We start from the raw sequence: 12,815 nt of genomic DNA, 5'->3' as shown, positions 1-12,815 counted from the left end.
ATTGAGACTGTTGAAAATTTGGAGTGATAATCTCAACTTCTTAATTATCAGAATCATTTATTCCCTGAATCTCAGTTCCTTAGGTGTTAGATACAGTTGATGTTGTTTAGGGTTGTTCTTTTTTCCTCTCTCAGAGTTTGCTTGTGCTGTTTCAAAGTTATAAATCGGGGATGTTGTATAGATGATTTTTAATGTAATTTTGATCTCAAGATCACCTCTTCCAAAGGAGTGTACTCTTTTTGTTTTGACTCTTAACTATTGATTTTGGCCATATTACTCTTTGACTACAGGAATTATTTGTTGTATCCAGTATTAAAATCAGGGGTATAAAAAGAAACATTTAGATGCTCTGATTGCAGTTATAAAATGTTATATCCGGGTAAATGGAAGAGGCTTTTTCCACATTGTAAAGATCTTTGGTTACTGTTTCTCCTAGAAGAAAAGTACTGGTGATACTCTAGATACAAAGAAACATGAAAGTAGTCTCTTCCTTGAAAGGACCAGGATTTTATAACTTGAGGAATTTTAATGCATAAAGTATCAAATTCCTTTAGAAATTACTGTTCTGATATTTTAAATATTAGGTTGCCTATAATGGTGATCCTGAAGGTGCCCTTATCCAATTTGCAACATATGAAGAAGCAAAGAAAGCAATATCAAGTACAGAAGCAGTATTAAACAATCGCTTTATTAAGGTTTATTGGCACAGAGAAGGGAGCACTCAACAGTTACAGACTACTTCCCCAAAGGTAAGAGAGAAATTTTTGTGCAATTAAATACTTTTTTGGAGAACTCTTAGCATACTGTTTAAGAGCAGAGGCATTGGAATTAGGGAGATAATGAATTCATATTCCAACTTTCCTACTGTTAGCTCCATAGACTTGAGAAAGTTACTTTACTTCTGCAGCCTATTCTCTCCTTTAAGTTTGATGTTAATCCCTAATTCAGGGAATTAAAAGATGGTATATGTAAAATGTACAGAACAGTTACTGCAGATAAGAAACACTCAGTAAATATAGCTGTGTATACTCTATAAATTCAGATTATTGCTGACGATTTAGTTCAGTGGCACAAGTGCCTGCCTGGCAAGTGCAAGGTTGTGAGTTCGATCCCAATTATTAAAAAACAAACAAAATATTTAAACTGTGGGTTCATCTTAGAAATTATTCTTCATTCACCTCTCTGTTTCTTTTCTCCACCCTCCCTTATTAGTAGGCACATCAGAGTTATACTGTATAATGTTAGATTGATTGCATAGAGAAGTGTATTAATAGCAATTTTTGTTATTAGACAACAATGAAGGATAAATTGCATTTCGTCCTGTACTTTGTAACATTTCTTGCAAAGAAAACACCTATATATAGGTGTGAAGGGAATTGAAAAATATTTGGGTTTTGATTATAAGCTGTGTTTAAAAATTTTCTGTGTTTGAACAGTTGAGTATAAAATAACAAAAATTACTTTTGTGTCCCCCTAATCAGATTGTTTAAAATTCTTTTCTTATTCTGAGGTAATGCAACCTTTAGTCCAGCAGCCCATTTTGCCTGTTGTGAAGCAGTCTGTCAAAGAGCGATTGGGTCCAGTACCTTCAAATACTGTTGAACCGGCAGAAGCCCAGGGTGCTAGTTCAGACCTTCCTCAGGTAAATGGAAGATCCTTACCACATACTAGGTCCTCATATAATTACTGTCACTTGGTGATTTGAATTACAGTTCATTGTATATGTTTTTCACAGGAATATGATCTTTATGTAATTGATCCCCACCTGTAAGTTATTTACCGTAACATTTTCACTGTTGAAACTTTTCTTATAGTACTTAAGTTCTTCCATTCAGTTAATATTTAACGTATAAGAAAGATTTTTTTTTTCTCTGTGGAAAGATACATTTCTGTAAAACTGCTGGAAGAGTGAAATTTAGTACATTAAATCTTTATTTTTCCCATGATCTTTTTACTTAATTAAAATTCTTTTGTGCAGTAGACTGAAAGTTTTTGGGAAGAGAGGGCTTAAAATACAAAATTAAGCATGCTGAATATGACTGCTTCAGGTACTTAGGCAGCTTGCCTTGTATCACTTACATCTAATTCTGGGATTCTCTCCTCCATATATCATTTCCTTCCCACTTTGTCCCACTCTCGAGCAGCAGTTTCTTGTTTCTGTTCCTTCAGTCTTCAAAAGTTAGCTTTCTCTTTATTCCAGGTGTTTCGGGATTTGCTGTATAAAATAGGGTATAGCTTCCTACTTAGCTAGTAGATGCCACTTACTAGCTAAGTACTGTATGGGACACATTTTTAAGCTTGAGAAATTGACATCTTAATTACTCAAAATATAATTTAAAATGTACAAATTTTTTTACTTGTTAACATTGGATTCCAAAAATTTATGATTTCAGTATCAGTAGAAGGAACTTCAGCAATTACCTGGTTGAGACCTCTTGTTTTACATTGCAATTTTTCGTGATTGAATAATGTTGCATACTGTTTATTGCATACTGTTCATTTTTGTTCTTACATACACATTCCCTCCCTCCTCTCCTTCCCCTCCTTTAAAAATGCCCACATTTTTGTGACTAGCATCAGTATACTTGTAGAATTGATATTTATTAGTAAAATCAGAATGTTCAAAATCCCAACAGATTTATATATGTTTGGGGAAACACTGAATATGTCCATTTTAATTTTTTTAGAATGTAACTAAGTTATCTGTGAAGGACAGGTTGGGTTTTGTATCAAAGCCATCTGTTTCAGCAACTGAAAAGGTAAGAATAGCATGATGTGTTTGTCTTGGCTTCATAAATGTTTTCAGGTGGCATCTTAATTTTTAATTTTTTTCATAGTTCCAAACTCCTGCTTCTTAATAGTATGTGTATTTCTTGTACCTACCTTTTTGCTTTCCTTTTGCCGAAAAAGAAAAATACTAGCCTACTGTTATTTACTTTTTGCATCAGCATTTTAATATTTGCCTATTTCCATGTGCTTCATTCTTTTGGGTTTTCCTATTTATTTTCTTTTAGAGATACACTGTGTATTTGAATTTAAAGTTGGCAGTTTAATAGCAAGGGCCATAAACTAGGAATCTGACCTGACTTTGAGCCCTGACTCTTCACTTACTAACTGCATGATGTTGGGCAGTGCTTTTAACCTTTCAGTCTTTTCCTCATCCGTAAAATGGTGATGGTAATACTTGTCTTGCTAATGTGGTTTTGTGAAAATATTTTATAAATGGAAAGGGATGACATAAATGTAAGATTTTAATTATTACCACTTATTAGAGCTGTCGAATGGACCCTGACAGTATGTTTCATCATTTTTTTTACGTTGAAGGGATAAATACAAATTTTGTTAAGACCATTGTGGATCTGTGTAGATGTGGGGTTTTTTGTGTGTCTTTGTTTCATTATGTGTGAATGTTCTGATGTTTAGTTTCATTTGAGGTATGTGATATCACAGAATCTTACAATTAGATAACCTATGGCTCAAATAGTTTTATTAGTGATTTGTTCATACTCAGCCAGACTAGAATTTAAGTCTCTTATTTCTAGCCCATAACTCTTGCTATTCTGAACATTACAGAGGAAATTGACAATGAATGTAAACAAAATACTGTCTTGAGATAGGATGATATGCTGTCATCTCTTTGTTCTTAAGTATACCATTTCACTTAGTTTGTTAAACTTTGGTGGTTCTAGTAATTTGAATCTTGAGTTTCATTCCGTACATCAGATCTTTTTCTTGGGCATTTCAGTGTTTTTTCAGGTAAACATGTCTAAAATGAGTATTTCCCATGTAAATTAACTTCTAGTTTCCAGCTTCGGAAGTGATACCATCGTTTTCTAAGATAAATAATCTACAAGTCTCAAAATCTGTAATCCATTTCTTTTTCTCTGCTCCCTTTAATTCTCTGGCCATTGGGTGCAGTGTTTTATCTGGCATCTTAGAATTCCCTACTTTTATTTACATTGTTACTGTCTTATAGCTGGACATATTTTAAATAGCTCATTAGAGAAACTTTGAATTTCTCAAGTAAATTATTTTGCATAATTTATAGTGTATTGATGTACTTCAATTATTGATTGTGTTTCTTTTACTTTTGCTGTGGTTTTCTTTTCTGCTCTGGGGATCATTTTCTGTTTATTCTCCCTTGTCCTTTCTTGTCTTTTTCTTTTTTTGGTGATGATTTTCTTCAAGTGCATTTTCTCCTGCCTAAATTTTAGTCATTCTTTAAAAAAGACTGAAGATCTCATTAATGTTTGCCATGATGCCACTATACTTTTCCATGTAATATCCTTTTCAGAATTTTTGCATTAGTTAGTTTATGCTACTAAATTTAGCAGCATCAGATACTTACTTTGGTTAGGTTTATCTTCCTTGATTATATGTAAATTGGAAATTTTAAGTACTAAGATCTGTTACACTGAGTGTACTACTGAGCAGTTTTGGAGACATATGAATACTACCTATTTGTATTTAGGGTTTGTTTACATCAAGATTTCATATTGACTTCTGTGCTACTTACAGCTTTTACACAATTTTCTTAGCATGTTTAGATACTGCTTTCATTGTTAGGGTCTTTTATTAAGCTTTAAAATAAAATGACAGAATTTATAATATATTCTAATATATATTACACTAATATAATAGCCACTAACTGAATCTATGAAAGTCAGTAGTAACAACAGGATAATGATGGAAAAAATTACTTGGTAAAGATCTCTTAAAGAAAATATTTATGTAGAATGTGCCTTGGTCATTTTGGTGAGTTTTTGTAGCATTTTATTTTTGTTTATTCTTAGTTGTTTGTAGAGGGTTTTAATGCAGACTCCTTAGAGGCAAACATCCAGAGAATCCTAGAAAACTGTTCCCTATCAAGTATTATTTAAACATTTTTTTTTTCAAAATTGAAAAGGGTAGACTCAAAGCTAGTATCTGTACAATGTCCTCTGTTACTGTTAAGTCAAATAATCATATAAATGAAACCTTTTATACTCCCTCCTTTAAATAATATCCATGAAACCCTCTTGTGATTATTCTTTAAGATTACATGCTGTTAAGAGATTGTAGTTGATACTGGCTTACTTAAAGCTTACTTAAGTAAATATAATTGTTGAAATATTTGTAATTTAGGCTGCAGAATTTATGAAACATAAAGATAGTGGATATATAAACCATCTGGTTACTTTTTAGAAAAAGACGTTAGATTGTTCAAATTATCTTGCACTAAAGCCTTTCTACAGTTTATGAAGGTAAACTGAATCATCAGTTACATATTTAAATCCTTAAATTATCAGTTTTAGATGGTCATAATGCAGGATAATACTGTTTTTAGTGGATTTTTACAGTGTAAAAATGCATCTTGGTCTCATTGTGATTTGTGAATAAATTTTGTACCACAAAACTTTTGAAAGAAAATTATGTGATATAATTGGAGAAATATTGCATGTCACCATTATAGAAATATTTTGTGGTTTCATAGCTGCCATTGTATATGATGCTGAATGTCTTACAGTGAGTTTCTTTAGTTGTAAAATGGAGATGTTCTGATACCCCTTTAATTTTTCAATTTGGATTTTTTAATATAATTTTACTATTTAAAATGTAAAGATTAAGGACATTTTGTGATTTTTTTTTCTTATCTCTCATAATTGTTACTAGTTTTTTTTTTTTTGTAAGCATTGTCCTCTGTCAGTATTATTATTTAGATTTTTTTTTATTAACATGTAAAAGTATGCAGAACTTTTTGGGGACTGTAAGGTGTTGTAGCAAAAATTTATTACTGACTGTACATAGTTTTTCCTGTGTTACAATATTTCTAGGAACATTAATCCCTTTGTTGTTTTAATCTAGTTGATACATGGAATCTAAAAATGTTGAATAAATGAAAGCAGAACAGAGTGTAGATACTGAGGCTAGAGGTCTAGGAACTGAAGATATGTTAGTCAAAAGATAAAATTAATTAGGTAAAAGGAATAGTAAGTTTAAGAGATAAATATAGCTCCATTGCTACAGTTAATAACAATATATTGTATTCTTAAAAATTGTCCAGTAGATTACCGAATTCTTAACACAAAATCTATGAGCCAATGCAAATATTACCTGTTAGCTATTTAAAAAGACATATACTCGAAGAAAGTATATTATACAGGATAATTATACACAATTTTTGTCAATTAAAAATCTTTTTAAACAATATAATGGAGTTAAGTTGACGTAGAGTATGACTTCTTGAAAGAAAAATTCCCAGTTAGGCACACTTGGTATAGAATGTATATCTGTATGCTGCTGAAATAGAATATTATAAAGGAACATTTATTGAACAGATGATAATCTAATATAAAATTTATCATACAATAATTACATTAATAAACTTTTATACTTCACTCCTCAGATTTCTTTTTATTGCCTTAAAATGAAATTTTTTTTGCTTTATTTACCTATTATGGCTGCTTACCGCATGGCTTTTAAGCATCATAACTGCATTTCTTTTGCAATAAATTGCAGTGCGGGCATTAGTTATTAAAAAATGACACTTGAATGACATAATTTGCAATAATTTTGTAATTTTTTACAAATTCTTAAGAGAAAAGTTGCTTTTCTCTTTGATTACAAGTGCTTTTAGTAGTTATGGCTGATAATATTTTAAATAAGAAATTACAAAGATATTAATGGATTATACTTTCTATCATTAAGGTATTGATTGTTGTCTTGGAATATTAGAGCATAAGTGATACACATGATGATGTTCAACTTCTGAGTTTAGAATAATTTGGTGCCTGGCTGACAAAGATGAATAAGAAAGGAAAATTACAGCACAATATCTCTCATAAACACAGGCACAAATATCTTAAATAAATTATTGCCAAATGTCCAGTGGTACATAAAATACATACTATATCATGGCCAAGCAAGGCTTATTCCCCAGATTTATGGCTAATGAAACATTAGAAATCAGTTTAATTAACTTATTATTTATTAACATAATAAGGAGACTTACGATTTTCTACATAGAAAAAGCATTTGAGAAAATTCATTGCTTTGTTAAATGGTGTAAAATGAGAGTTAACTTTTATTTTGATGCCTAAAAATTTGTACAAGCAACACATGCCTCTCAGCAAACATTGTATTTAGTGGTGCAGTACTGAATGAACGTCTTTTCCTCCAAGGATGTCCACTGTCATCACATGTTTTCAGTATTGTACTGGAAGGTTTAAACAGTTCAATAAAATGCAAAAATGAAATAAGCAGTATAGAATAGAAAGGAAGAAACAATACAGTTCACTTACAGATGATATGACTATCCAACATAATTCACAGATAGTTGGGTTTAATAATGTAGATCATTGGAAATAAACTGCTTATGTAAGAATTACAGTACTTGCAGTCTTAGTTACTTTTGTTGCTGAGACAAAATACCCAACACCCAAAGTTAAAGGAGCAAAAGTTTATTTAGACTCAGTTTGTAGCAGTTTCAGTCCATAATCAGCTGACTCCATGGCAGGGGGGACATCACAGAGGAGAAATAGTTCATGGCAGACAGAAGATAGCTGAAGCAGCAAGCAAGCAGCAAGCAACAATTCTCTTTTTGTCTCATGTATTACATCTTTGTCCTTGGGGCAGGTAGTACTCACAACCAGGGTGGTGCACCCTTAATCCTGTCTAGAACTGTGCCAAATCAATAGTGGACTAATTTAGTAATCACACAGTCTTAATCCCAGCATCATACACTGGATCCAGCCACTTAGGAAAAAGCTCCACCTATGACCACATGAGGCTTTGAGGGGACATCTAGACATAAGCTGTAACATGCAGAAAACCATTCTCAAAATACAGAAGGTGTGATTATTTGGAAATAACCATTGCTTAAGCTTTGACTATTAAGAATTTTAGTGTCTTTTTTGTTGGTGTTTCATTTCTCCATTAATTTCATTTTTAATAAAGTTTTGTCATTTAAAAGGACACATTTGTTATTGTCCAAACTCTTAGCCATCTGAACTTTTTTTATTGCTAGATGTTTGCAATAAATGAAATTCATTGTGGGGAATGGTATATTATCTGAAGTCGAAGAAAAATTTAAATCCTGAACAGTGTTTGTAATCATAGAGCATGTTATTTCAAATCATAATTTAACACCTTTGAATTTGGGCTGCATTTTACAGTTGTTGGTGTTTATGATTGTATCCTAATGGTAGGCTTTTTTTTTAATTGTTTGGGCATATAAAAGAATATATTTTAAAGAGTCCTTGAAGTTTAGGCTCAGTGAAATATGTTATTGGATAGATATCCCATTTATACAGAAGGAAGTTATTGGATGGGGCTTCTTCCAGGAATAAAGGAGTTTCATCCTTGTCAGATAATTTTATTTCCTTTAATGGTGCACTTCTTAGTCTCATAAGGATGCTTTGTAAAGGCATGTTCCTTATGTAGTGACTAGAAATGCTAGGTTAAATACTATATGACTTTCTTTGTTTCTGAGTTTCTCACTACTTTCATTATTTTAATATGTGTTTGACATTGGAAAAGAAGGTTATGACATTTACTGTTTCCAACTTATTTGAGTATAAAAAACTGTTTTTGGTCACTTTTTAACCTGTTGTGGAATCCTCATGAAGAAAACTATACTCAGACTCTTTTTCAGCATCCAATATTGTGTTTTTCCCTTGATAGAGTTACTGTTTCTCCTGTTTCTCCTCTATGTAATACAGTTTGGCATTTTGTATTGTAACAGCATGACAGACATTTTTCTTCAGAATTATAGACAGTGGTCACTAAAGTTAGACTGTAAACTAAATCTGCTGGTATCTTAATGCAACCATTTCATAATTCCTGTTGATATATATTAATTTTTATCATTGAAGAAAATTAGATTTTGGTACATATCAACTATTGTTAAGAGCTTTTGTTTTTAAACATTAGTTGCAATGTATGGAACAACTATGATTACAGTTTTTTAAGCTTTTATTTCTTCTGGAGACTGAGTTACAGTGATGGCAAATGTTTTAAAGGAATTGATTGATTGATTGATTGATTGATTGATTGTCTTTTTTGCACAGGGTCTCACTGTGTAGTTGAGGCTGGCCTTGAGCTCACTTGACCAGCAAAGGCTGGTCTGGAATTTGAAGTGACCCTCCTGGCTCAGGCTCCAGAGTGTTGGGATTACAGGCCTGCACCGCCCAGCAAAGCTTTTATATAGTTAAAAATAAGGCTGTTTTTTTCATTGATAATCTTTCATTTATATAGTTCATTACCATTTTCAGATCATGGACTCCTTAAAGATTTTACAAACATCATTTTCTTCTGGAAAGTACAGTTTTCATACACATGGGTTTATGATTAGATTTTACAGCATTCATAGATCTTCCTGAAGAGATCCCTAAGCTTTTTTCTAAGAACCAGGGATTCCCTCGCCACTACCGCCATGGAATATAAAGCTGGTTTATTTTATTTTATTTTATGTAGTGTAGTGTAGTTTAGTGTCATGCAGAGTCTTGTTGAGTGGTTCAGGCTGGCCTTGAGTTCACGATGTAGCTCAGGCTGTCCTTGAACTAGAAGAGATTCTCCTATCTCCAGCATCCTGAGTGCTGGGATTACAGGTGTACGCCACCACTTCTGGCTCATTTTGCTTTTGAAGAGAATAGAAAAGCAGCCTATAAATACTTACTAAAAAGTTAACTTTTTTGTAGGAATGGTGGTCTAATCTAACCTACAATCATTTCATTTTAATTTACTGACACATTGTTTATATATTTATTATGAACCCTGACACTGTTCTAGGTACTGAAGATAGAGCAAGGATCCAAGGAAAAAATAATCCCTGTTCTCAAAGAGAGAAATTTGGAGTTTATAAAGATGTTAGACACCATCAAATTGAACCTCATTTTACTGATAGACATCCTGTAGCCTAACATGGTACCTGGTCTTAGATCTCCAAGTTCCTTAGTTAGCAAGAGTTAGGTACTGGAGGCACAAAAAGAAGTGATCTTTTTTTTTGGTACTGGGAATCAAACTCATGACCTTGTGCTTGCCAGTCAGGTGCTTACGCCAGTGAGCTAAAGCCCTGGTCCTGAAATGGTCTTTGTTTCAAGACTCTTAGAGTGTGACAGGGAGAAGGACACATCAGTTAATATACCATTAAATCATTTTTACTAAATAGCTAATAGTAGCTAAAAATAGCTAAGAAGACTTTTTACCTAATACAATTTCATGTAAAGGATCTGTTTAGAGAAGTGAAATTATTATGGTTTTGCAGTCTTGATTGTGTTAAGGCTGAAACCTGAGTAAGTTTAAGAGAGTAAGATCACTTCAAGTATGGAATGTAGTTAGCAAAGGAATGGAGAGTTAGTGCATTTATTTCATAGCTGTTGTGAATGATCATGTTAAATTGAAGAGCAGCTTTAGTGCCAAGGTTTTTTTGCTTTAGTTAATGGTAGTGATTATATTTCCATAAAGGTTCACTAATTGGAAATTTTTTTCATTTTGGGCTCTTGTATATTACTTTATATTACCAAGTGTAGTTAAATTATTATAAGCACATAATACATTTTCTTTATTGTGTGAATTTTGAAGTTGAGTTTTCCGTAGAAAATCGGGCTTAGGAAATTATGAATAGTTAATAAATGTTTTAAGAAATAAAATTTGTATTGGTAGGTGTTGTCTACATCTACTGGCCTAACAAAGACGGTGTATAATCCAGCTGCTTTGAAGGCTGCACAAAAAACCTTGCTTGTTTCCTCCCCTGCAGTTGATAATAATGAAGCACAGAAGAAAAAACAGGTAAGTTCAGCAACTATAATGCACAGATAGAAATTGCATATGGGTAAACTTTTTGTGTGTTTAAGTACTTATCACAGTAAAACTGAAGATTTTGTTTTGGCTGCTACTGAAAATTTGTCCCCTTTGTGTGGCAGTATTTTTTTTCCTTTAATAGAATATTCCTGGTTACTCTTTGAAACTTGTATACATGTTTAAGTTTTACATATAATTTTGCATGTATTTTTTTTACTCAGCTGCTATAGTTACAACTACTTTTCTCCTCTGGAGTTGTATTTTCACTAATGATATTTTGATTCCTGACTCTAGGAGGCACTGAAACTTCAGCAGGATGTAAGGAAAAGGAAACAAGAAATTTTAGAAAAGCACATTGAAACACAGAAGGTAAAATATTAAAGCTAAGATCTGGCAAAATGTACTCTACAAATGTTACGATTTTTAGTGAATTTAATCTTAACACTATATAGCTAGTTTGGAGAAACAGATTTAGTTAATTGGTAATGATAAAAGTGAAATGCTTATCAGTGACATTGCATCATCAGTGTTATGTATTAACATTACATATTGGAGATGAAGAACATACATTAAATAATGAACATAGTGAAGGTTAATGGAACTGTGGCTAGCAACATAAAAAATATATTGGTGCACAGTAGTTTAATCAACACATAATGAAAGAGAACTTTCTTAATGCTGTTGTGCATTTCTATATTGGCTTGAGATCCTCTAGCCCTGTGCTAATACAGTAGGCAAAGCTACATCTGCCTATTGAGTATTCAGAGTGTATCTAGTCCAAGCTGAGATGCAGGTAGAAAATACACACGAACCTTTAAAGGTATAATAGAGGAAAAAAAGTAAAATATCTCAGTAATTTTTGCTTGAATGTAGTGTTTTGAATATTTGAGATTAAGTAAAAATATTGTCACTCTAATTTTACTTATCTTTTTAATGTAAATACTTGACAATTAAATATTATGTGGTTGATACTATTTGAGCAGTTTTGCTATAATTTATGACATTAGTGTCACTTCATTATGTCTAATAATGGTTAGAACATTTGAAAACATAGAAAATACATTTCAATTAGAAATGTATGTCTTTTCTAATTTAAATTTGGATGTGTTGTATAAAGAGAAATGATGCTTTGCACCAAAAATTAAAGACATCTTAATTTAAAAAATGTATAACACTGTGTGCTTTCTTCCACATACACATATTATCTTGCTTATCTTATTTCCTGTCTTTGTGTTGAGGATATCCTTCTCAGGCTAACCAACCATTATTCCTTATGACAAAGAAAATAATCATAAATTCAATATTTGTAATTTCTTGTTACATTAAAGAAGCACTACATATTTCCTTCTCTTTTTTTCTGGCTTGCACACTACATTTGGAGTGAAGAGGCATCATAACAAATGAATTAGAAAGTAAAATTGATATTCCTATAACTTTTCAGGGATTGAACTGAATTCTTCCTGTTATGTGCTTTGAACTTAGGTACTGAGGGAACTAAATAGTAAGTTTTTTAAAAGTAAAAGCAAATGGGGCTGGGGATTTAGCTCAGCAGCATAAGCGCCTTCCTTACAAGCAGGCAGTCGTGAGTTCGATCCCTGGTACCGATAAAAACGAAAAAGACAAAAAAAAAAAAGTAAAAGCAAACAAGTAGTAAGACTTGAATTGAGATACTGTTAACTTCACCAAATCTGCTCTTCTGCTGTCTTTTTATACTGAGTAGTAGTTAGCTTTGTCATGAATACATGAACTAAAAGTAGTAGTATTTATTTTATTATTTTGCCTTGTTAATAATAGTATCTTCTGACTTTTCTCTTTAAACATTGGAAGATGTTAATTTCAAAACTAGAAAAAAATAAAACAATGAAGTCTGAAGATAAAGCAGAAATAATGAAAACTTTAGAAGTTTTGACAAAAAATATTACCAAGTTGAAAGATGAGGTTAAATCTACTTCTCCTGGACGCTGTCTCCCAAAAAGTATAAAAACCAAGACTCAGGTATGGTTATTCATATTATTGCTTATTTTAAAACATTGTTT

The 12,815-nt window shown here is 32.0% G+C and overlaps 1 protein-coding gene across 13 annotated transcripts in view; it reads left to right on the top strand.

The window, feature by feature from the left end:
- The window catches only part of Rbm26 (RNA binding motif protein 26), a 75,985-nt gene that overhangs the window by 35,667 nt on the left and 27,503 nt on the right, over positions 1-12,815 (top strand). For 10 of the 13 annotated variants that reach the window (XM_063246913.1, XM_063246911.1, XM_063246909.1 and 7 more), the window contains exons 12-17: positions 585-749; positions 1,511-1,642; positions 2,688-2,759; positions 10,642-10,767; positions 11,074-11,148; positions 12,607-12,774. In XM_063246913.1, the coding sequence (XP_063102983.1) occupies positions 585-749; positions 1,511-1,642; positions 2,688-2,759; positions 10,642-10,767; positions 11,074-11,148; positions 12,607-12,774 (738 nt within the window). The remainder of the gene's footprint in view (positions 1-584; positions 750-1,510; positions 1,643-2,687; positions 2,760-10,641; positions 10,768-11,073; positions 11,149-12,606; positions 12,775-12,815) is intronic. The other 3 variants (XM_063246915.1, XM_063246914.1, XM_063246916.1) reach the window with 1 other exon arrangement.

This window comes from Cavia porcellus, unplaced genomic scaffold (assembly GCF_034190915.1).
Source record: "Cavia porcellus strain 051 isolate PalLab524CR breed Dunkin Hartley unplaced genomic scaffold, mCavPor4.1 scaffold_4, whole genome shotgun sequence".
In the NCBI taxonomy this organism is placed as follows: Eukaryota; Metazoa; Chordata; class Mammalia; order Rodentia; family Caviidae; genus Cavia; species Cavia porcellus.
This window is presented reverse-complemented; position numbering and strand designations above follow the sequence as displayed.